This window comes from Hyla sarda, chromosome 4 (genome assembly GCF_029499605.1).
Source record: "Hyla sarda isolate aHylSar1 chromosome 4, aHylSar1.hap1, whole genome shotgun sequence".
NCBI lineage: Eukaryota > Metazoa > Chordata > Amphibia > Anura > Hylidae > Hyla > Hyla sarda.
In genome coordinates this window covers 171,900,982-171,926,902 of record NC_079192.1, presented here as the reverse complement: position 1 = coordinate 171,926,902, position 25,921 = coordinate 171,900,982, and the positions used below count along the sequence as shown (strand labels likewise).

The 25,921-nt window shown below is 43.1% G+C and overlaps 1 protein-coding gene across 4 annotated transcripts in view; it reads right to left on the bottom strand.

The window, feature by feature from the left end:
- Positions 1 to 2,111: 2,111 nt before the first annotated feature.
- ISLR2 (immunoglobulin superfamily containing leucine rich repeat 2) overlaps positions 2,112 to 25,921 on the bottom strand; it is a 76,841-nt gene continuing 53,031 nt past the window's right edge. For all 4 annotated transcript variants that reach the window (XM_056572754.1, XM_056572752.1, XM_056572753.1 and 1 more), the window contains one exon: positions 2,112 to 10,321. In XM_056572754.1, coding sequence (XP_056428729.1) covers positions 8,289 to 10,313 — 2,025 coding nt within the window. In that variant the 5' untranslated portion in view covers positions 10,314 to 10,321 and the 3' untranslated portion in view covers positions 2,112 to 8,288. The remainder of the gene's footprint in view (positions 10,322 to 25,921) is intronic.

Sequence of the window (25,921 nt, the reverse complement as noted above, 5' to 3'; positions counted from 1 at the left end):
CACATGCACCCTCATTTTACCAAGGATATTTGGGTAAAAAACTTTTTGAGGGTGCGTGTTATACCCCGATAAATACGGTATTTTTAGCTAAGGCTGGGTTTACATATATGCGTTGTCCGACATATTTTCCCTTTGGCGCTGTAGAAAATGCTAGAACTGATGCTAGAACTGATCTAATTAATTTGAATGGGACAGTTCACATTCCTACAGTGTCTCAGTTTAGACGCTGGATAGTTAAACTCGCCAGACCAGCACCGGACAGTGGAACGCATCTGCACTTCGAAAACACTGGACGCTGGATGCTAAACAACTGATGAGAACTGATGCATATTGTCATCTGTTGTTACATCAGTTGAGTCAAAATTCAGGCTTGGTTTAAGTATGCCGGACACCGGACATATGTAATCCTAGCCTAAATAAGATCACACCAATGCATTCTTCCTTCGGTAAATTGTAGAACAGAGTGAACTTATACAGTCCATCAAAATGGATGGTCCACTGAATAAAAATGTATAGGGGGGGAATTTATCAATAATTTACACATCTTTTAGTGTGTAAAAAAGTGGAAATTAGCATTGGTGATATTGCGACTTTTTGTGAGATTTTTTGTCCTTAAAGGGGTTATCCAGGAAAAAACTTTTTTTTATATATATCAACTGGCTCCAGAAAGTTAAATACATTTGTAACTTACTTCTATAAAAAAATCTTAATCCTTTCAGCACTTATGAGGTTCTGAAGTTAAGTTTGTTCTTTTCTGTCGAAGTGCTCTCTGATGACACGTGTCTCGGGAACCGCCCAGTTTAGAAGCAAATCCCCATAGCAAACCTCTTCTAAACTGGGCGGTTCCCAAGACACGTGTCATCAGAGAGCACATAGACAGAAAAGAACAACCTTAACTTCAGAAGCTCATAAGTACTGAAAGGATTACGATTTTTTAATAGAAGTAATTTACAAATGTGTTTAACTTTCTGGAGCCAGTTGATATACATAAAAAAAAAAGTTTTTTCCTGGATAACCCTTTTAAGTGATTTTTGTTTACTTGAACGATTTTTTGCTCTTTGACTTTGCAGTGGATGTGAATTTATCATGTGCGACTTTTCTCCAAATGTCACAAATTTTGTCGCAGAGGGCTCCAAATGTCACAAACCAATACCAGCGATCTCGACTAACAGAAAAAGTACACAAAAAACTGCAATGAAAAAAATTGGCACCGGCAACTGAACGGCACACATATATGTCCAGGTGGAGAAGGAGGAGGTGATATCCCAGCGTGGATCACTAATGGTGCATCACGTCTCAAGATACAAATAGACAAAGGAACATAGAAAGAAATAGAAGCGGAGCACTCACACGATCGCTGGTCTTGAATTCAAGCTTTATTAACAGAGGACCCGATACCGGTGACTTCTGCAGGGAGGCGAAGGTGGATTAGGGGGGAGCTCAGACGGCGGCTAGCCGCCGTCTGAGCTCCCCACTAATCCACCTTCGCCTCCCTGCAGAAGTCACCGGTATCGGGATCTCCGTCAATACAGCTTGAATTCAAGACCAGCGATCGTGTGAGTGCTCCGCTTCTATTTCTTTCTATGTTCCTTTGTCAATCCCAGCGATCTTTTCACCTACAAAACTTACTTACAATTTCACAGAAGCAAAAATCCCACATATGTGCATGTGAGCCAACTTTATCACACCGTGTGCGACTTTCGATAAGTTAGGCCCACATACACATAACTTAAGCCTGGTAAATTGGTTTTGAAATCATTTGTAGCTAATCCCACAGTGATAAATCTCCCCCATAGTCCATAATAGAGGTCAGAATGACATACACTATTCCTTTTATTTTGACTAATAATTTTGTGAACAGTGTGGCGGTGTTAAACATACACCGTATTGCATGCTAGCGTATATCTCCCCTATTTGGACTATCTAAAGAGAAATGGTCCTATGATTCCAGAGATTTAGAAATATATTTGTGGTAGAATTGTGTGAGCAGTAGGAGGTAATAAAAGACCTTGGTGAAAGCCAGATAGAAAATAGCAGAAAAACACAGAGGAGGGGGAATGAATGCTGTTCACGTTGGAGGTCACTGTCAAAAATAATCTCCAATTCCAGTCTTCTTGTTATTACAGCATTTTATTGGTTTTGTATACATCATATCTCAGTGCCTCTGTATTCTTAATCATTAACCAACATTTCACAATGACAAACATCTTACTAATAACAATACACATTTCTTAGGGAAATAGTACATAGTAAACCATGAAATATAGAAATAAAGAGAGATTTGTAACATTTGTAGTCAATTGAGCCATAACTGAATACAGACCATAGATTAGATAAAAATAGATTATCAAGAAGATGTGCGTGCCAAAAGTACAGTAGTTACGGTAAGTACCTGAAACCTCTTTGAGACAAATACCCAAACCTGGACAAAAAATAGTTTTTTATGGGGGTGAGCCTGGTAAAAAAAAAAAAAAGTATGCAAAGTCCCAGATTTATCAATCCAATGGAGACAAAAACTGGCTTACCTTCCCAGAACAAACAATCAGAGCCATGATTGGTTTCTATTAAAAACCCAGACAGTTTTAGTTTCAGACAGATATATATATATATATATATATCTGGGCCATATATCTTGGCAGCTCACTGTCTCTAGCTCCTGCTCAAAAATGGGTGGTCACTGGTCAGAATGAGAGGTGGGCCACTGTATATAGACTCCAGGGCTAAAGTCCTGGGAAAGAAGTATGGGAACTCCCTCAAGGGCTGGTCCTGTAGGACGTATGCTAATGGAAACTGTGTTCCTGCTGTGGAAAAAGTGCAGAAACTTCATTTCTGCAGGACTTGAGCCCTGATAGATAGGTTTTAGAAATTAAAAACCTAGTGTTAGGTGTTATTTATGATATACTCAAATTGAAAGTTTTGCTTCTGTTGTACTTCCACTTTAAACGTTATGTTTAATATTGTTTATCTATTAATATTCAGCTATACAATAAAATGTGTTTTTCTCACTAATTTCAAAGACAAAGACATAAATTAATGAAACTAATTTGCAAATATTAACAGTAATCTGCAAAAACTGCAAAGAGGTTTTCTCTCTGAGGAACCCAATACATACAGTATGGCATTGATATCCCATTGACTTAAATGGAAACTGCAATATTTAATTTCCTTGGCATGAATGGTCAGAATGAAGAGAACACAGCACTGGTGTAGCACTGCATCTCCTTTACTGACTTTTCTCTTGCATAGTGGGCCATGTTCCCCCATCTGTACAGAGAACTGGAGAGTGGCTGCACTTCCTTCCCTGCACAGCTTGGTGGCACAATACTAAATTATTGTTGATTTTCATTTACTCTCACAACCCTTCACAATTGTGGACACCCTGTGATCAGCTTATTGTAGGGGCACCTTTCAAACACAAAAGGGATTTTCCAAAGTTGCCAAACATTTGTGTTGTCTGGCCCAACAAAGTTATAGTAGTTCTGGGATTGAACTAACTTAAAAAATAAATTATACTAACCTGGCTGAACCCCTGCCAATGTCATCCATGTTAAAGGAAAACTGTCAGCCAGTTCACCCACACTAAACCCAATACACTGGGTTGTAGTATGGGTGAACAGGAGTCCATACACGGGTCACTTAATTTTTAGATTTTCTTGCTGCCAAGTTGTCGTCCGCTAAAGTTCCGTAATTTTGGCATTCATTTGCGCTCTGAAGGCGGGTCCCCCGCCAGCAGCTTGGCTTTGGGTTCTGGAGGAAGGGGCCTTAGCCCCCTCCCCCTTGTTTGCATATTCATTTTTCCCCTGAGCGCAGCGCTCTGTCTGCAGAGCGAATGCGCTGAAGATTTTACCCTGCTCTCGCGTCCCAATGATGTGAGAGCTGTGCATCGGGAGAGCGCTCTGCAAAGTGTAATTGCGCATGCGCCGGTCCCTCGCTACACCTGGAAGTCGGGAGTACAGAGACTTCAGAAAGAGGTACGTCCGGGTGTAGCGAGGGACCAGCGCATGCGCAGTTATACTTTGCAGAGCACTCTCCCGACGCACAGGTCTCACGTCGTCAGGACGCGAGAGCTGTGTAAAATCTTCAGCGCATGCGCTCTGCAGACAGAACGCTGTACTCGGGGGGAAAATGGATATGCGAACAAGGGGGGTGGACTAAGGCCCCTTCTCCGGAACCCAAAGGCGGGGGAATCGCCTTCAGAGCGCAAATGAAGGCCAGAATTACGAAACTTTAGCGGACAACAACTCGGCAGCAGGAATACCTAAAAAAGTAAGTGATCCGTGTATGGACTCCTGTTCACCCACACTATTACCCAGTGCATTGAGTTTAGTGTGGGTGAACTGGCTGACAGTTTTCCTTTAAGCAGCTCTTCCTGCTTTTGTTTCAATGCCAACTTAGCTAATCATTAATAGCTGGGCATTTCTTATGAGTCATAACAAAAGCAGGAAGGCTGCACAGCTGGGATGCGGCACTGCCAGGACTGCAGAGGCAGGTAAGGGGTCAGGGAAGGTGAGTATGATTAGGAATGGTAGTGCAGATGGTGGTTATTCACAAATAGTCTAACAAAGCACAGCATCATGTAGCAATAAAGGAGCCTAGGAGCAGTCACTAGTAATCCATGTCTATATTGTATGGGTAGCAGATTCGTTAATAAAATTATTCTAAACATCTTATACAGTAAGCTAGAAATATTGGTTATGTCAAGTTTCTTACTAAAGGTGATGCTTTAATTGAGCACTCTCATTAAAAGAGCCTTAGCCAATCATAGCTCATCTCACACATCAAAGTACAGTCCACTATTACTTTGGGCAGGCCATGGTTAATTGAAGGATCATTTATCTATTATAAGGACCAGATTTATCATTAGTCATGCATGGCCTAAACTAAGAGACATTTTTTCCTACACTCATGTCAAACCAATTTGCTTTCATTGGAACTGAAAAAAGGGCTGACTCTAGGTTTAACTTGAGCAAGATGAATGGCATAGTGTTGTGTATAAGTAATACATTTTATTGTTAAGCTTATTCTTTGTAAAAAGATAAATATGACAGGAGATAGAGCACCAAGGGATGTATAAACCTGTCTGTGCTCTTCATACATCTCGCAACAGGAGAGAACAAATCTAATATAAAGAAAAGGTTAAGAGGTCATCCTTAATAACAAATCTGATCTAATATAAAGAAAGGGTTAAGAGGTTACCCTTAATAACCAATCAGATTCTTCCACTCATTTTTAAAACATTTCTTTTCAAAGAAGCTACAAGTGCAGTTATTGTCAGTTCACACAGTAAAAGAAGCTTCTTAAAATGTAACTGCATAAACTGCTTTAAAATCCAACTCTTTTTATGTGGCTTTTCAGGGTTTTTTTTGTAAGGTCCCATTGATTTCATTATCAGCTACCAAGTGGCATATTTCTTTTTTTCAGTGCTTTTGTTGAACATTTCCCTTTGAAGTCAGAGGGAAATCAAAAACAATCTTTTTTCCAGGGCATTTTTGGGGGGTTTCTGCCTGTATGAACATACCCTTAGGTTTTTCTTCACCTAGGATTAAAGATTCAGTTGACTGCTTTAGATCTGTATTTAAACACGATGGCTATGGCAGAGTCCCATGATGCCCCATCTGACTCCCTTCCATCCCCAACCTCACGCCTTGATTACTATGGTCAAATGCTCCACTTTTTCTTTGCCTCAGTTTTGGTAAACTTCTCTAAGCCTAGGTTCCCACTACAGAATTTCTGACTCCGCATACTGCAGATTTTTCGAGGCGGACTTTCCACCTGGAAAATCCCCTTGAAAAAATCTGCCAGATCATTAAACAAGTCCAATGTTCTAGTGGATCTCCACTGTCTATCGGGATGCCAATATCTGCACGGCCCTACCCGCCTACCTAATGTCTGCCCGCACTCGGAATCTCAGGTTGATTTTTTCCCATAATGCAGTGTGAACCCGGCCTTACTGTGAGGTCATGATACGATGATTTGATTCTTATATCCAGGTGCCTCCAGTAAGATCTGCATGTTGTATCTAAAGTTGGTACATGTGAACGAGATTTCAGGTTCACTTCTACAGAAGCCTAATTTCTTTTAGATACTTTTAGGCCAACAATAATTCACACAGCTCTTGGTAAAATGATATTCTGTAAGACTGCCCTAATGGAAAATTCTATTATAGTAAATACAATAGGTGCTTTATTTCATAAATACATTTGTGTTTTTTATGATCTGCAACAATCTTAATATATGTAAATGACTCTCTGGAGCTTTCTAGGTTTCCAAACTCTTCTTTCACAAGTTAGTATAATGAGCACCATTTTTTTAAACTGTCCCCTGTAACAATGCTATTATTCCCCTAGTATCAAAGAAGAAACTACTACAAAAAAAAGTAAATAAAAACACCTAAAATATCCAAAGTATCAAATCACAACAAAACAGATTAGTACAAAGGTAAAAAGGCGTATACATCTTTAACAATGGATATGATTCAGGCACTGAGAAAGTTACAATTAAGTGCATGAATGTGTGCAGTAGAAACATATACAGATTGTAGGTATATGCTGCTATACTGTATAGTATATACCTGCAGCAACAAGTTCACATTTTTGGTGCCGGGCAATGGCAAGTCAAAATTGGAAAAATTCATAATAATATTATACAAGTGTGGGCTGGTGGGTCCAGTAATAATCATTTAAATGTAGATCATTTCTATTAAAAAAAAATTCTCCAATATTCTAACTAAATTCTTAAATATCTTGTAAATTTGGACAGAACTGGACTCCCTAGGTAATAAAAACAGATTACAGAAATGTTTGTAATTGTATACCAGAAAGCAATAGCAAATGTAACAATGTTATTAAATATTGATCAAAAAGCATAAAAACACTGTGTAATAAGAAAAATCTATGAGTAACATTTGTAACTAACTCCTACTCAGAACATTCTAACAAAGGCGGCATACTGTACTTGTAGCCAAAAGAAATATAAGCTACATGTCCATAGAAGACTGAAGGTTATGTCCAAAGTGACTTCCAGAATCAGTTTATCTGTGACTCTAGGTGAAGACCCCCAATGTAACACCTTTACACCCACTGACTTAGGATAACAAAGAATTGGCTCCGTAGAAATATTGTGCTATCATCTTTTCAGGGCAGTTAGAGGTTAACCGTATGTCCTTTTGACTCACAGCAGAGGGATGGTGATGTGGTCCCAGGAGACACAGTTAAGGTTGTATACAGTATTATAGCTTGGAGAAGACACAGAGCAGGTGTACTCGTATTACTCATTGTTCCTCCATAATCCTCCAGCTTTATCTCTTTGGGATTCACATAGATCTGATTTTCTACATTAAGTGGTGATGGAGAAGCATCTGACCGTGTATTATGGAATTGATATACAGTCCTGGTTTATATATACATCTAAAAGCATTGGATAGCTGCAGTCATGACTTTATAAGAAACATTTGTATACTGTAATAGAATTACAGGCCTATCCCATTGTAAGCCATTGTTGCATCATCTTGGTTACTGGTACGGGGTTTTAGTGAAGTACAAATATCTTTTTGGTCTTGTGGTTAGGCAAATCCTTAGATCTCATATACCCTAATAATGTGTATATGTGTGGGAAATGTTTATAAACTGCAAAATATTTGGATGCTAGGTATGGGTATACTGTATATGCGTAAGTAGGCAGTTTTGTAGGCAGGTATACACCATGCTATGTAGTAAGTGCTCTCTGTAGAAGCACTTTTATATACATTTACCTATAAATATATATACGCACAGTGCACTCACCTGTTGGCAAAACATTTACACACTTTTTTTTAAAGACTAACCTACAGAACACGTTTTGTGGCATATTCACATACATTGCTACGTAAACAGTGATGCACACAGATATGCGACACACGGGGCATGCATACATTGTGCAGTGTTCTGAAACCATCAGCATAGCTGTCTACTGCTAGAATGGCCAGAGTCTTTTTGTTGAGGCTTTGAACTGGTGAGTATTGGTTTGCTATTATTCTCAGCCTGCCCAACAGTACTGAGATCACTGCCATTGTGGTTTTTTGTTTATCCATCACACCTCTTAACTTGTGTGTATGCTTTACATTCCTCCGTTAACCTGTAAATTCTTTCTAGAGGCATATTTCTGGAGACTCTGTTCAGGTTTTTATACTTGCAGGGGTAGTACATGGATACGGATGAGCTTGTGAATTATAGAAGGTCTCACTTTTAAACACATTTACAGATAAATCAAAGGGATTGAATGAGAAGGATATCTTGATACCTCTTGCCATATCAGCGGGCAGGATCCTTGTAGTTACCATTAATTTCTTCAGAGATGGTCACAGCCTCAGCTCCCAAAGGGAGCTTGTCACTGTACTCAGATCCCACCTCAAAATCTTCCTGGTTGGTTTTGGATTGAGAGGTTGGAAGAGCTTCATCTAATACACTTCCTTCAACCTCCTTCTCAACATCTACAGAAGCTGCTACTCCCTCTGTTTCACCTTCTTCCCCTTCAGCTTCATTAGGATCAAAATTCTTTTCTGATTCTACATAGGATGATCTCGGGTCAAAATCAGCGGCCATGTGCTTTTCCATTGGATCTTGTTTTTGGGTCTTCATTATTAATTTATAGTTTTTGCCATGGTACTTAGAAAGTAGGTGACAGCATGTAGCTCCCACTAGAGGTATGGTGGCCAAACCAAGAAGAAAAATGCTCACTATAATGATAATGATCAAAGAGGGGACTTCTTTCTTAGTGGTAAAAACCACCTGCACATGACAATCTTCTCCTTTGTACGTTAGACATACAGAATAGTTGGTGCCAGGGGTCAGCCCTTGAAACCAATAGGAGTTTACTTGATCCTCAATTTCTGACCACTGCACCAAAGAATAGCCTTTAGGGCTCTCCTGACAGAGATAAAGCATCTTTAGGTTCTGTTTGCCAAAATGTGTATTATATGGAGTTATTTGTACCTTTGCATCTTTCTCTGATACATCCAGAGCTATTACCCCCAGATCAAACACATGAGGTTTCAAGTTGCTGCTCTCATTGAATGCATGGTTGGAAACATGTAGACCTCCTACACTAGGTCCACATTTCTTTTCATTTGAGTCCTCTCTGGTATTTATTTTGTTATCCTCTGTGCCAGCAGTTGATACTGTTGGTTTGACAGAATTCAGTTTTTCCTCTGTTTTATCTAATTTAAGAACACTGTTTCCCATGTCTTTATCTGTAGGTTTTTTGGTATCTTTAGGTGTCTTTCCAGCTGCCGGATCCTCTACCTTTGTGGGATTTTTTTGACTTCCAGCCACAGAGACATTGACGGAACCCTGGCTACTTCCCATCTCATTTGTGGCTATACAAGTATATGCACCTTCTAATTTCTTGCTTAGGTGTGGGATTACCAGTGTTCCATTCTGATAAACCAGAAAATTTCCAGATAACTCTGCTTTAGCCACATCACTGGAGGTTTTAATCTCAGTCTCTTGGGTTGAATTGCGAACTTTCCATTGGATTGTTGGCTTTGGACTTCCACTGACCAAGCAGTGTAAACTGAGAGTAAATCCATCATATAACTCAGTGTTATCAAGATTAGGGTGATAGCTTAACTGCACAGTAGGGGACATGCATGGCAAATCTGGAATTGCAATAATTTTTTTCCCCTGAAGGTCGGCAGGGGAAGCACATACAATTAAATCCTTCTCTGCTACGGTAATCTGTGCTTCTTCAATCCATTTTTTCAGCCATATGAGTGAGCAAGTACATTGGAAAGGATTATTGTAGATCTGAATGTGCAGAAGAGAGAGAAGAGGCTTGAAGGTTCCTTCCCGAATTACAGTGAAATTATTATTATTTATTCTGAGAGACCTAAGATCTTTTAGATTTTTGAAGGCATCCAATGGTAGGTTGACCATGCGGTTGTTGTTCATTTTTATCAGTTGAAGGGCTGGAAGGCTGGCCAGATCCTCCCATGGAAATTCGACTAGTTGGTTAAAACTAATATCCAGGTTTTTAAGATAAATCAAAGTTGTCAATGTACCTCTTTCTACTGAACTAATATCATTATGAGCTAACCACAAAGATGTCACCTGCGGCACTCCTACAAAATTGGACTTCTTCAGAGCACTGATTTTGTTGGCTGAAAGACTGAGGGTGGTGACATTTGAAGGAAACCCATTTGGGACCTTTAGTAGCTTCTTGTAAGTACAGTCAGCAAACTGTTGATTGTATTTGTCCACACAGGAGCATGCCTCAGGGCAGGTGAACGCTGTCCTCAGAAGAGACAAGGCAACATACAGGAAGAGGAACGTACCCATCTTTCCACCTGTAAGATAGATAAATATTAGATAACAAGGGATAAACCCATCCTCAGATTAATGTAATTGCTCAGTATAAATATACAGTAAATTGCATACAAAGAGATGACTAAGATGAACAAACTCTTCACAACTAGTGGTCTCAGCAATACTTAATTTTCAGAAAAATGAATGAAAACCACATGAAAATGTTGTTACAAGACTTGGAGGTTAATATATTGTTCAACATGCCAAAAGTGTTTCCAAAGGACAGTAATGCTTTCAGTACTAATCTGTGAGTGGCCTGAAACCATGTTGTCGAGTTAGGCCTCATGTACACAGCACAGCCATGTGCAAAGAGTTGGAACAAAGGCACATGGCATCTATTCAGTACCTTCCAACAGAAACACAGTCGCCCTGTGTGCCACCATATGGTGCCTCTGTACTGCACCACATTATGGAGGGATTCTCCCCTAGAAGGAAGTCTCATTATATTTTTAAACATTGGAAATTTATAATGAATCGGTAATGGTCGATTAGTCAATGGTCGACCATGCATTTAGATTTTTTTCTCCCCCCAAAAAAACACAGATCAGACATTTATGTGCTTGCATTATACCTTCTGAATATTTATGTATGTCCTGATGCCCTGGTACTTAATGCACCTGGATGTACATTAACATCCTATGCATGACACTCACAGCGGTATGGTGCTCGCATCATGCGCGACATGTCCCGGATGCTATCAGCAGCCAGGGACCCACCAGTAATGGCGGACATCAGCAATCGCGCTGATGTCGGCCATTAACCCCTCAGAAGCTGTGATCAATACAGATCACAGCATCTGCGGCAATGCGCGTGTTTAAATGGATGATCGGATCACCTGCGGCGGAGGACGGAGGTCTCCTCAGCTGCCTCCTTCCGTCTCCTGGGGTCTTCTGTTCTGGTCTGACATCGAGCCGACCAGAGAAGAAGAGGACCGGTAACACTGATCAGTGCTATGCCCTATGCATAGCACTGAACAGTAGAAGCAATCAAGTGATTGCTACAGATAGTCCCCTATAGGGACATAAAAAGTGTAAAAAAAAATAAATAAATAAAAGTAAAACAATTTAAAAAATCCCCTCCCCCAATAAAAATTTAAATCGTCCCTTTTCCCATTTTACCCCCAAAGTGAATGTCCAAACTATGAAAATATAATGTTAATGATCCTATACGGTGAACAGCATAAATGTAAAAAAAATTAAAAGTTGTTTAAAAGTTTCATATATGCAAATCTGGTATCGATAAAAAGTACAGATCACAGCGCAAAAAATGAGCCCCATACCGCCGCGTATACAGAAAAATTAGAAAGTTATAGGTCATCAAAATAGAGGGATTTTAAACCTACTAATTTGGTTAAAAAGTTTGAGATTTTTTTTAAGCGGTACAATAATAAAGTATGTAATCATGGATATCATTTTAATCGTATTGACCCACAAAATAAAGAAAATATGTCTATTTTACCATAAAGTGCACAGCATGAAAACATAACCTTCCAAAAAAATTAATTTTAATTTCACAACGCAAATAATATTTTTTTGGTTGCGCCATACATTTTATGGTAAAATGTCATTACAAAGGACAACTGGTCGCACAAAAAACAAGCCTGCTCGTGCCACTGCTATGCTCCCTAAGCAGACAGAGCAGAGCGGTGACACAAGCTGTCATTCAAGCTGTCGGGGCGGGGCCACGGCTGCAGCGAACAGAGCTGCTAAGTGCAAGTCCCCACCCAGGGGACTACTTGCCGGGGCAGCCGGGGGGGACTTTTTAACTTATTTTCTTCCCCATCCCTGGGGGCACAAATGTCCCCCAGGGATGGTGTGGATAACGGTTTTTAGCATATATAACGCATTGCCAAGTGTTATATATGCTAAAATATGCTGATTGGTTCCTTTTAAATGCAGGTGCCTCTAGGTCCTGCAGTTATCTTGAAACTACCATTGAAGTAAATACAAATTCAAAAATTGTGCTTTTACCTTCCCATTTGAAGCTAAAAAATATATGTATGTATTTAAGCCTGACCCCCAGTTTGGGACAGTCTTGATAGAGTTATATTTTGGGACCTGTTCTAATAAATGGAACTTGGATAGGACTGCATTTCAGTTTAGAGTCATGCAGACTCTTAAGGGGAGATTCATCAAAACCCATGCTGAGGAAAACTTGACCAGTTGCCCAGAGCAACCAATCAGCTTGCTTCTTTCATTTTTCAGTTGCCTTGCTAAAAAGGAAACAAGCGATCTGATTGGTTTCTATGGAACTGGTCAACTGTTCCTCTGCACAAGTTTTGATGAATCTCCCTCTTAGTTCCTGTATACACAATTTATTTTGACAGCACCTGGTCTACAATCATTTGCATCAATTGCATTAGTAATAGTTAAAAGAAAATGAAAAAAGCACTTAAATGTATCCAGCCCTCTTTTAACCCCTTAAGAACGCAGGGTTTTTCAGTTTTTGCATTTTTGTTTTTTCCTCCTTACCTTTTAAAAATCATAACCCTTTCAATTTTCCACTAAAAATCCATATTATGGCTTACTTTTTGGGTCACCAATTCTACTTTGCAGTGACATTAGACATTTTACCCAAAAATCCATAGCAAAACGGAAAAAAATCATTGTGCGACAAATCAAAGAAAAAAACGCCATTTTGCAACTTTTGGGGGCTTCCGTTTCTATGCAGTGCATATCTCGGTAAAAATGACACATTCTCTTTATTCTGTCCTTACAGTTAAAATGTGTACTTCTGGAAAAAATCATAACTACATGCAGGAAAATTTATACATTTAAAAATGTCATCTTCTGACCCCTATAACTTTTTTATTTTTCCATGTACAGGGCAGTATGAGGACTAATTTTTTGCGCCGTGATCTGAAGTTTTTAACCCCTTAAGGATGCAGGGTTTTTCTGTTTTTGCATTTTCATTTTTTCCTCATCACCTTCTAAAAATCATAACGCTTTCAATTTTGCACATAAAATTCCATATGATGGCTTATTTTTTGCGCCACCAATTCTACTTTGCAGTGTCATTAGTCATTTCACCCAAAAATTCAGGGCGAAATAGAAAAAAAATTAATTGTGTGACAAAATTGAAGAAAAAATGTCATTTTGTTACTTTTGGGGGCTTCCGTTTCTACGCAGTTGATTTTTCGGTAAAAATAACACCTTGTCTTTATTCTGTATGGTACATATGGTTAAAATGATACCCTTTTTATATAGGTTGGATATTGTCGTACTTCCGAAAAAAATCATAACTACATGCAGGAAAATTTATATGTAAAAAATTCTCATCTTCTAACCCCTATAACTTCTTTATTTTTCTGCGTATGGGCCGCTATGAGGGCTCATTTTTTGCGCCGTGTTCTGTAGTTTTTATCGGTACCATTTTTGTATTGATTGGACTTTTTGATCACTTTTTATTCATTTTTTCATGATATAAAAAGGGACCAAAAATACACTATTTTGGACTTTGGAATTTTTTTGCGCGCACGCCATTGACCGTGAGATTTAATTTAAGATATTTTTTTATAGTTCGGACATTTACGCACGCGGTGATACCACATATGTTTATTTTTATTTACACAGTTTTTTTTTATGGGAAAAGGGAGGTGATTCAAACTTTTATTAGGGAAGGGGTTAAATGACCATTGTTAACTTTTTTTTTCACTTTTTTTTGCAGTACTATAGCTCCCATAGGGGCCTATAACACTGCACACACTGATCTCCTATGCTGATCCCTGCAAAGCCATAGCTTTGCACAGATCAGTGAGATAGGGGCTTGATTGCTCAAGCCTGTAGCTCAGGCTTGGAGCAATCAATCGACGATCGGACGCCGCGGAGACTGGTAAGGAGACCTCCGCATGCGTCCCAACTGATCGGAACATCGCGATTTTATTGCGATGTCCCGATCAACCCGACTGAGCTGCCGGGAAGGGTTTACTTTCGCTTTCAGACGCGGCGGTCAACGTGGCACAGCGACCGATGCTGCACGCTGTTAGCCCAGGGTCCCGGCTATGATTAGCAGCCGGGACCGACCCGGTGTGATGCGAGGTCACGGCGTGACCCCGTTTTAAACACCAATTCTACTCCATAGCATAGCATTGATCTGTGTTTTCGATGCTTGACTGCTCCTGCCTGGATCTCAGGCACGAAGCAGTCATTTGGCGATCAGACAGCAAGCAGGTCCCAATCAGCCCGACTGAGCTGCCAGGAAGAGGTTTTTTTAACTTTAGATGCGGCGATCAACTTTGATCGCCACGTCTGAAGGGTTAATACCAGGCATCACCGCGGGTCCCGGCCATTGGTGGCCCCCGGGACCAACCCGATATGACGCAGAGTCAACATGTGACCAATAGCAACCACAGCATGTAGAATGTCAACTGACAGATGACAAATGAAGTGACATTTAAGAGTAGGAACAAGCATAGTTCTCTTAAATGTCACTTTATGTGTCCCAATATGGATCATGGCAGAGGGACAGTAATGGGTTAACCCCCCCTCCTCACCCCTCCATGTTCCTATCTTTTCTTCACGTGAAGTGGCTTATGCTTGTCCCTGTACACCCTGAGTCCGCTCCCTTTCTATAACGCGCTATTAACCCTTTAGAAGCGCTGTTCAAAGTTGATCGCCATTTCTAAAGTGAAAGTAAACTACTTCCTGGTAGCTCAGTGGGCTGTTCGAGACTGCCGTGGCAAAATCGCGGCATCCTGAACAGCTGGAGGACACAAGGAGGGGCCCTACCTTCCTCCTGTGTGTCTGATCACCGAATGACTGCTCCGTGCCTGAGATCCAGGCATGAGCAGTCAAGCGGCAGAATCATTGATTAATGTCATCTTATGGGATAACAATGATCAATGTAAAAGATCAGTGTGTGCAGTGCTATAGCCCCCTATAGGGGCTATAATATTGCAAAAAAAAAGTGAAAAAAAGTTAATAAAGATCATTTAACCCCTTCCCTAATAAAAGTTTGAATCACCCCCAAAAAACAATAAAAATAAACATATGTGGTATTGCTGCATGCAGAAGTGTTCGAATTATAAAAATATATAATTAATTGAACCACATGGTCAATGGCGTACACGCCCAAAAATTCCAAAGTCCAAAATAGTGTATTTTTGGTCACTTTTGATATAATGAAACTATTCATAAAAAGCGATCAAAAAGTCCGATCAATACAAAATTTGTACCGCTAAAGACTTCAGATCATGCCGCAAAAAAAGGGCCCTCATTCAGCCCAGTATATAAAAAATAAAAAAGTTATAGGGGTCAGAAGATGACAATTTTAAACGTATAAATTTTCATGCATGTAGTTATGATTTTTTTCCAGACGTACGACAAAATCAAACCTATATAAGTAGAGTATCATTTTAATCATATGGACCTACAGAATAAAGATAAGGTGTCATTTTTACTAAAAAAATGTACTACGTAGAAACGGAAGCCCCCAAAAGTTACAAAATGGAGATTTTTTCTTCAATTTAGTCACACAATGATTTTTTTTCCTGTTTCGCCATAGCTTTTTGGGTAAAATGACTGACGGCATTACAAAGAAGAATTGGTGGCGCAAAAAATAAGCCATCATATGGATTTTTAGGTGCAAAAATGAAAGAATTATGATTTTTTTAAAGGTAAGTGTCACGATGCCGGCTGGCAGGTAGTGGATCCTCTGTGCCAGAGAGGGATTGGCGTGGACCGTGCTAGAGGATCGGTTCTAAGTCACTACTGGTTTTCACCAGAGCCCGCCGCAAAGCGGGATGGTCTTGCTGCGGCGGTAGTGACCAGGTCGTATCCCCTAGCAACGGCTCAACCTCTCTGGCTGCTGAAGATAGGCGCGGTACAAGGGAGTAGACAGAAGCAAGGTCGGACGTAGCAGAAGGTCGGGGCAGGCAGCAAGGATCGTAGTCAGGGGCAACGGCAGAAGGTCTGGAATCACAGGCAAGGAACACACAAGGAACGCTTTCACTGGCACTAGGGCAACAAGATCCGGCGAGGGAGTGAAGGGGAAGTGAGGTGATATAGGGAAGTGCACAGGTGTAAACACTAATTGGAACCACTGCACCAATCAGCGGTGCAGTGGCCCTTTAAATCGCAAAGACCCGGCGCGCGCGCGCCCTAGGGAGCGGGGCCGCGCGCGCCGGGACAGAACTGACGGGGAGCGAGTAAGGTACGGGAGCCGGGGTGCGCATCGCGAGCGGGCGCTACCCGCATCGCGAATCGCATCCCGGCCGGAGGTAGTAACGCAGCGCCCCGGGTCCGTGGAACCGACCGGGGCGCTGCAGTGAGGGAAGTGTAGCGAGCGCTCCGGGGAGGAGCGGGGACCCGGAGCGCTCGGCGTAACAGTACCCCCCCCCTTGGGTCTCCCCCTCTTCTTGGGGCCTGAGAACCTGAGGATCAGACTTTTGTCCAGGATATTGTCCTCAGGTTCCCAGGACCTCTCTTCTGGACCACAACCCTCCCAATCCACTAAAAAAAAAGTTCTTCCCCTGACCTTTTTAGAGGCCAAAATCTCTTTGACAGAGAAGATGTCCGAGGAGCCGGAAACAGGAGTGGGAGGAACAGATTTAGGAGAAAAACGGTTGAGGATGAGAGGTTTAAGAAGAGAGACGTGAAAGGCATTAGGGATACGAAGAGAAGGAGGAAGAAGAAGTTTGTAAGAGACAGGATTAATTTGACACAAAACTTTAAAAGGACCAAGATAGCGTGGTCCCAACTTATAGCTCGGGACACGGAAACGGACATATTTAGCGGAGAGCCATACCTTGTCTCCAGGGGAAAAAATGGGAGGAGCTCTTCTTTTCTTATCTGCGAATCTCTTCATGCGAGAAGAAGCCTGTAAGAGAGAATTTTGGGTCTCTTTCCATATGGTGGAAAGATCACGAGAAATTTCATCCACAGCGGGCAGACCAGAGGGCAAGGGGGTAGGGAGGGGGGGAAGAGGGTGACGGCCGTACACCACGAAAAACGGAGATTTGGAGGAAGATTCAGAGATTCTGAAATTATACGAGAATTCGGCCCAAGGTAGAAGATCTGCCCAGTCATCCTGGCGGGAGGAAACAAAATGTCGTAAATAGTCACCCAAGATCTGGTTAATTCTCTCTACTTGTCCATTGGATTGAGGATGGTATGCAGAAGAAAAATTTAATTTAATCTTGAGTTGTTTACAGAGAGCCCTCCAGAATTTAGACACAAATTGGACGCCTCTATCCGAGACGATCTGTGTAGGCAACCCGTGAAGACGAAAAATGTGTACAAAAAATTGTTTAGCCAACTGAGGCGCTGAAGGAAGACCAGGAAGAGGGATGAAATGTGCCATTTTGGAGAATCGATCAACGACCACCCAAATAACAGTGTTGCCATGGGATGGGGGTAAGTCAGTAATAAAATCCATACCAATCAGAGACCAAGGTTGTTCGGGGACAGGTAGAGGATGAAGAAAACCAGCGGGCTTCTGGCGAGGAGTCTTATCCCGGGCACAGATAGTGCAGGCTCGCACAAAGTCCACCACATCAGTCTCTAGAGTCGGCCACCAATAGAAGCGAGAGATGAGTTGCACAGATTTCTTGATGCCCGCATGACCTGCGAGATGGGAGGAGTGACCCCATTTGAGGATCCCAAGGCGTTGGCGTGGAGAAACAAAGGTCTTTCCTGGAGGAGTTTGCCTGATGGAGGCTGGAGAAGTGGAAATCAGGCAGTCAGGAGGAATGATGTGTTGAGGAGAGAGTTCAATTTCAGAGGCATCTGAGGAACGAGAGAGAGCATCGGCCCTAATGTTTTTATCAGCAGGCCGAAAGTGAATTTCAAAATTAAATCGGGCAAAGAACAGAGACCACCTGGCCTGACGAGGATTCAGCCGTTGGGCAGACTGGAGGTAGGAGAGGTTCTTGTGATCGGTGTAAATAATAACTGGAAATCTTGATCCCTCCAGCAGATGCCTCCATTCCTCAAGTGCTAATTTAATGGCTAGAAGCTCACGATCCCCGATGGAGTAGTTCCTCTCCGCCGGAGAGAAGGTCCTGGAAAAAAAACCACAAGTAACAGCATGCCCGGAAGAGTTTTTTTGTAGAAGGACAGCTCCAGCTCCCACTGAGGAGGCATCAACCTCCAATAGGAAGGGTTTAGATGGGTCAGGTCTGGAGAGCACGGGAGCCGAAGAAAAGGCAGACTTGAGTCGTTTAAAGGCGTCTTCCGCTTGAGGAGGCCAAGACTTGGGATCGGCATTTTTTTTTGTTAAAGCCACAATAGGAGCCACAATGGTAGAAAAATGTGGAATAAATTGCCTGTAATAATTGGCGAACCCCAAAAAACGTTGGATGGCACGGAGTCCGGAGGGGCGTGGCCAATCTAAGACGGCAGAGAGTTTATCTGGGTCCATTTGTAGTCCCTGGCCAGAGACCAAGTATCCTAGAAAAGGAAGAGATTGGCATTCAAACAGACATTTCTCTATTTTGGCATAGAGTTGATTATCACGAAGTCTCTGAAGAACCATACGGACATGCTGGCGGTGTTCTTCAAGATTGGCAGAAAAAATCAGGATATCGTCCAGATATACAACAACACAGGAGTATAGTAGATCACGAAAAATTTCATTAACAAAGTCTTGGAAGACGGCAGGGGCGTTGCATAGACCAAAGGGCATGACCAGATACTCAAAGTGTCCATCTCTGGTGTTAAATGCCGTTTTCCATTCATCCCCCTCTCTGATGCGGATGAGATTATAAGCACCTCTTAAGTCCAGTTTGGTAAAAATATGGGCACCTTGGAGACGATCAAAGAGTTCAGAGATGAGGGGTAGGGGGTAGCGGTTCTTAACCGTGATTTTATTAAGACCGCGGTAGTCAATGCAAGGACGTAGAGAGCCATCTTTTTTGGACACAAAGAAAAATCCGGCTCCGGCAGGAGAGGAGGATTTACGGATAAAGCCCTTTTTTAAATTTTCTTGGACGTATTCAGACATGGCAAGAGTCTCTGGGACGGACAGAGGATAGATTCTGCCCCGGGGTGGAGTAGTGCCCGGGAGGAGGTCAATGGGACAATCATAAGGCCTGTGAGGAGGTAGAGTCTCAGCTTGTTTTTTGCAAAAAACGTCCGCAAAGTCCATATAGGCCTTAGGGAGACCGGTTACATGAGGAAGCACAGGGACACGGCAAGGTTTACTGGGAACCGGTTTTAAGCAGTCCTTGGAACAAGAGGGCCCCCAACTCTTGATCTCCCCAGTGGACCAATCCAGGATTGGGGAATGGAGTTGAAGCCAGGGAAGTCCAAGAAGGATTTCAGAAGTGCAATTGGGGAGGACCAACAGTTCAATCCTCTCGTGATGAGATCCGATGCACATTAGAAGGGGCTCCGTGCGGAAACGTATAGTACAGTCCAATCTTTCATTGTTTACACAATTGATGTAGAGGGGTCTGGCGAGACTGGTCACCGGGATGTTGAACCTGTTGACGAGAGAGGCTAAGATGAAATTTCCTGCAGATCCAGAGTCCAGGAAGGCCACAGCAGAGAAGGAGAAGGCAGAGGCAGACATCCGCACAGGCACAGTAAGACGTGGAGAAGCAGAGTAGACATCAAGGACTGTCTCACCTTTGTGCGGAGTCAGCGGACGTCTTTCCAGGCGGGGAGGACGGATAGGACAATCCTTCAGGAAGTGTTCGGTACTAGCACAGTACAGGCAGAGATTCTCCATGCGGCGTCGTGTCCTCTCTTGGGGTGTCAGGCGAGACCGGTCGACCTGCATAGCCTCCACGGCGGGAGGCACAGGAACAGATTGCAGGGGACCAGAGGAGAGAGGAGCCGGGGAGAAGAAACGCCTCGTGCGAACAGAGTCCATATCCTGGCGGAGCTCCTGACGCCGTTCGGAAAAACGCATGTCAATGCGAGTGGCAAGATGGATGAGTTCATGTAGGTTAGCAGGGATTTCTCGTGCGGCCAGAACATCTTTAATGTTGCTGGATAGGCCTTTTTTAAAGGTCGCGCAGAGTGCCTCATTATTCCAGGATAATTCTGAAGCAAGGGTACGGAACTGTACGGCATACTCGCCAACGGAAGAATTACCCTGGACCAGGTTCAACAGGGCAGTCTCAGCAGAAGAGGCTCGGGCAGGTTCCTCAAAGACACTTCGAATTTCCGAGAAGAAGGAGTGTACAGAGGCAGTGACGGGGTCATTGCGGTCCCAGAGCGGTGTGGCCCAAGCCAGGGCTTTTCCAGACAGCAGGCTGACTACGAAAGCCACCTTAGACCTTTCAGTGGGGAACTGGTCCGACATCATCTCCAAGTGTAATGAACATTGGGAAAGAAAGCCACGGCAAAACTTAGAGTCCCCATCAAATTTATCCGGCAAGGATAGTCGTATTCCAGAAGCGGCCACTCGCTGCGGAGGAGGTACAGGAGCTGGCGGAGGAGATGATTGCTGGAGCTGTGGTAGTAACTGTTGTAGCATAACAGTCAGTTGAGACAGCTGTTGGCCTTGTTGCGCAATCTGTTGTGACTGCTGGGCGACCACCGTGGTGAGGTCAGCGACAACTGGCAGAGGAACTTCAGCGGGATCCATGGCCGGATCTACTGTCACGATGCCGGCTGGCAGGTAGTGGATCCTCTGTGCCAGAGAGGGATTGGCGTGGACCGTGCTAGAGGATCGGTTCTAAGTCACTACTGGTTTTCACCAGAGCCCGCCGCAAAGCGGGATGGTCTTGCTGCGGCGGTAGTGACCAGGTCGTATCCCCTAGCAACGGCTCAACCTCTCTGGCTGCTGAAGATAGGCGCGGTACAAGGGAGTAGACAGAAGCAAGGTCGGACGTAGCAGAAGGTCGGGGCAGGCAGCAAGGATCGTAGTCAGGGGCAACGGCAGAAGGTCTGGAATCACAGGCAAGGAACACACAAGGAACGCTTTCACTGGCACTAGGGCAACAAGATCCGGCGAGGGAGTGAAGGGGAAGTGAGGTGATATAGGGAAGTGCACAGGTGTAAACACTAATTGGAACCACTGCACCAATCAGCGGTGCAGTGGCCCTTTAAATCGCAAAGACCCGGCGCGCGCGCGCCCTAGGGAGCGGGGCCGCGCGCGCCGGGACAGAACTGACGGGGAGCGAGTAAGGTACGGGAGCCGGGGTGCGCATCGCGAGCGGGCGCTACCCGCATCGCGAATCGCATCCCGGCCGGAGGTAGTAACGCAGCGCCCCGGGTCCGTGGAACCGACCGGGGCGCTGCAGTGAGGGAAGTGTAGCGAGCGCTCCGGGGAGGAGCGGGGACCCGGAGCGCTCGGCGTAACAGTAAGGAAGAAAAAACGAAAGTGTAAAAACGGAAAAACCCTGAGTACTTAACGGGTTATGGCAGCTAGGTCTTACATCAGTGACATACAGTAATACCATCACCACAGCCTGGAGAAGTAAGATATAGTGAGGCAGATGCAGAGCATAAGGTTGAGGGCAGGAGTCGTTTCATCCTAATGCCAAGTTATGCCCCAGCTAGAGTTCATACCTTAATCACTATACTATTAGTAGCAGCCGTGCAAAGTACTGCAGTGTACTGCAATGTAGTGGATGTCCCATTCAAGTGAATGTAGCAACACTGCAGTACCCTACATTGCCACTACTATTAGTACCCTACATTACCACCATACTATTAGCAGCCATGCAAGGTACTGTAGTGTACTGCAAGGTACTAAATGTCCCATTCAAGTGAATGTAGCAACTCTGCAGTACCCTACATCACCACTACTATACGTACAGTGAAGCTGGGACAAGCAACAGTGAACTCTCAAGAGGCTGCAGCCTCTTCAAACAGCTCTTGGTAGGGTGATGGGTGTCAGACCCTGTTGATCTAATATTGATGGCTTATTGGCTTATTGATATTATATGCATTATGGTTACTATTTAATAAAACCCTCTACATGCTGCCAGGAGAACACCTTCTCATATTATCTATTGGACTGTAAATGTCTCCAGACTGCACTCCAGACAGGACTCTACAACAGAAATATTACAGTTCTTATATGAGAGTTAACCCATGCAGCTCTGTACTGGCTCCTCTGCTCAGTATCCTGTCCCATGGTAGTCTTGCTTGCCACATACACCACATCATCACACATGTAGGCACCAACAGGCAGATCATGCACTTTTTGAGTGAAGGTCAGGCCTGGGAGGGTCTTTATGCCGAAGCTAAAAAGTGCATTTTATAGTCTAAAAGATACGGTATGTCTTTGAGAGGAAGAGTTTGAATGAATTATTGCAAGAACAATTATTTATTCATATTCCTCCTGATAATAAACTTGTGAATATGTAAGTCACAGATATATTGATTAACTTCCTATAATGTAGATTGACATGCAATTTATCTGCCTTACTATGTCTTGTAAAAACAGCCCTTAATCTGAGTTAATCCAATTGTTTAAATTAAATAGCCCTTTGAGCTAATCCTATAGTTAAAGGGTTATTCCAGGTGTCATAAAATTGTGCTTAGCCTACTGGAAAATCTAAAAAAAAAACATACTTACCTTCCTCCTCTCCCTGCCGTTGTTCTCCCGGAACTAGTCCCATCACACTGCGCTTTTTGTGTGCAGGGTTTGTTAAAGTATTGTCATCTCATTGTCCGCCATTTAGCAGCCGCAGTAGTGTCCCATGCTTGGTTTTTAAATCCAAACACAAGAAGAATGTGAGACAAGACCGACTCAGTGGGAGAACAGTGGCGGGCGAGTGAGAAAGGAAAGTACCGTATATACTCGAGTATTAGCCATTCCGAATATAAGCCGAGTTCCCTAATTTCACCCCAAAAACCTAGGAAAAGTTATTGACTCGACTATAAGCCTAGGGTGGAAAATATATTATCCCCCCTGTCATCATCCAGACCGCCGTCATCAACACCCCCATCATCATCACCCCCGTCATTATCACCCCGTCATCATCACCCTGTCATTATCACCCTGTCATTATCACCCTTGTCATCATCACCCTGTCATTATCACCCTGTCATTATCACCCTCATCATCATCACCCTGTCATTATCACCCTCGTCATCATCCCCCTCATCATCATCCCCCTCGTCATTATCCCACTCATCATCATCCCCCCTTCATCATCACTGCCAGTCAATCCCTTCCTCATCATCTAGACCCCCCTTTTGTTTTCTACTCACCTCCCCAGTTGTTACTTTCTCGGTGGGAAGGAAGGGTAATCTGTACCAGGCCGTCCATCTTCACCGGGAGGCCCTCCCCTCTTCCCCTCTGGGCCGGCCACGGACTAGTGCCATTGCATTGACGACGCGCAGGGATGTCCGTACGCAGTAGACGTCCGTGACGTCTGGGGCATCCCTGCGCAAGAACGTCCCTGTGCGGTGGCGTCAATGCAGCGTCACTAGTTCGGGGCCGGCCCGGAGCGCAGAAGAGGGCCTCCAGGTGAAGATGGACAGCCCGGAATGACTAACCCTCCCCACCGGAGCTGGCTGAAGATGGATGGCCTGGCCCATCCCCTCACAGCTATGCCAGAAGGTTTTTTTGATCTGTTTTTGTTCACTTGAATATAAGCTGAGGGGGGCGTTTTCAGCACAAAAGATCGTGCTGAAAAACTCGGCTTATCCTCGAGTATATACGGTATATGTTTTTGTTGTGGTTTCCAGGAGGCTTAGCACATTTTTGACAACTCAGTATAGCCCTTTAATAAAGTAGGTAATGCAATTTTTGCCATATTTAAGAAAAATGTTTGCTGTAAATGAAAATACTCTTGTTTACTAAAGGAGTTGAAAACCCAAACAGCCATAATGACCCTCATTTACTATTGGATTCCCATGTAAAGTTAGTAGAAAAAAAGTCAGGGAAAATGTCTTTGTTTTTCCATAAAGTGGGGGTCGTTTTCACATTTTTCATAACATAAGTGATTTATGAAATTGGTTATTCAGTTTTTGGTGAATTTTCAGGCTGTGGTTTTCCACTTTCAATAGGGAGGTTAAAAACCTTTTTCACATATCCACACACCTTTGGAGCATTGCTGATGTGCCAAAGTTTTTCAGACATGTAAAAACACATTGATACATATGAAGGATAATTGGGAATGGCAATTTTAGTAAATGATCCCCTACATGTTTATCCCACATCAGATTCACTTTATTTTCACAGCAGAAATTCGATGCAGACATTTGGGTTTCTCTCACTGATGTTCTACAGGTGTGCAGGAAATACATAGCAGATTCTCTCATGGATTAGACTCATTGTCATTTATGGTTACCCTCTGTGTTTTCATTTGTGTTTCTGCTGATTTTTTTTTCACATTGTGGAAAATAAACATGAATTTTTGTACCATGTTTATGGAATGGTGGACTTTGGATGTAGCATGTCATTGGATTTTATGTAGATTTTGTGGCTGAAACTGGGCTGATATCGATGTCAAATCAGACGTGTGAATGTGGCCGAACCGTTTTCATCACTGAGAGTTTGTATCAATTATATCCAGTCTAGGCAATCATGTGATCTACAGTATAGTCAATCATGTGATCTCCAGGCAGATACATTTCCTTACACTGATACATGGCAAACTGTCCAGAAAGAGATTTAGATTTATGGTGGTGATGGATTGGCTAGACTGCTACAAGTATTAGGCAACACAGTGCGTTAGCAACAATAATCTGTAAAGCTGGGTTCACATATGTCCTGCATAAGTGAACTCAGCCTAGATCTCGATGCAATTGATGCCATACAACTGATGTCATGTTGTCATCAGTTGTATGGCATCCGGCGTCCATCGTTTCTGGATGGGGATAGGGGAATGCTGCAAGCTGCATTCCCCTGTCTGATGCTCTCCGGCGTGTCCAACCATCCGGCGTCAAAATTGAGATGCTGGATGATTGTGAACTGTCCCATTCAAATGAATGACATCAGCTCTAGCATCAGTTTCCCTCCAGTGCATGCCAGAGAAAAATTATGCCGGATGCCTGATAAATGAGAACTTAGCCTAACAAAGAGCAATGCAAATGAATGTTTCAAGGGTCTGTGCTAAAAACAATTTAACCCCTTCGCGTAGAAGCTGCCTTTATATGGCAGATGATGCAATACCTTTGCGCATTCCGCCGTATATAGGCAGTGTTCATTAAATGCGCGCTCCCTGATCGGGTTAATTAGCTAAAGTCCCGGGGGGTCCGGCATTACCCCATATTTTTCATTTTCACAAGAGGAAAAAGGAAAACAAGACCCCCAAAATTTGTAACGCAATTTCTCCTGAGTACGGAAATACCCCATATGTGAAGGTAAAGTGGTCAGAAGTGAGAGCGCACCATGTACATTTGAGGCCTAAATTGGTGATTTGCACAGGGGTGGCTGATTTTACAGTGGTTCTGACATAAACGCAAATAAAAAAAAAACACCCACATGTGACCCCATTGTAATAGTAAAAAAGCCCCCAAAAATTTGTAAACCCATTTCTCCTGAGTAAGGAAAGACCCCAAATGTGTATGTAAAGTGCTGGGTAGGTGAACTACAGGGCTCAGAAGAGAAGGAGCGCCATTGGCCTTTTGGAGAGAGAATTTGGCTGGAATTGAAGGCCATGTTTGTTTACAAAGCCCCCCATGGTGCCAGAACAGTGGACTTCCCCCACATGTGACCCCATTTTGGAAACT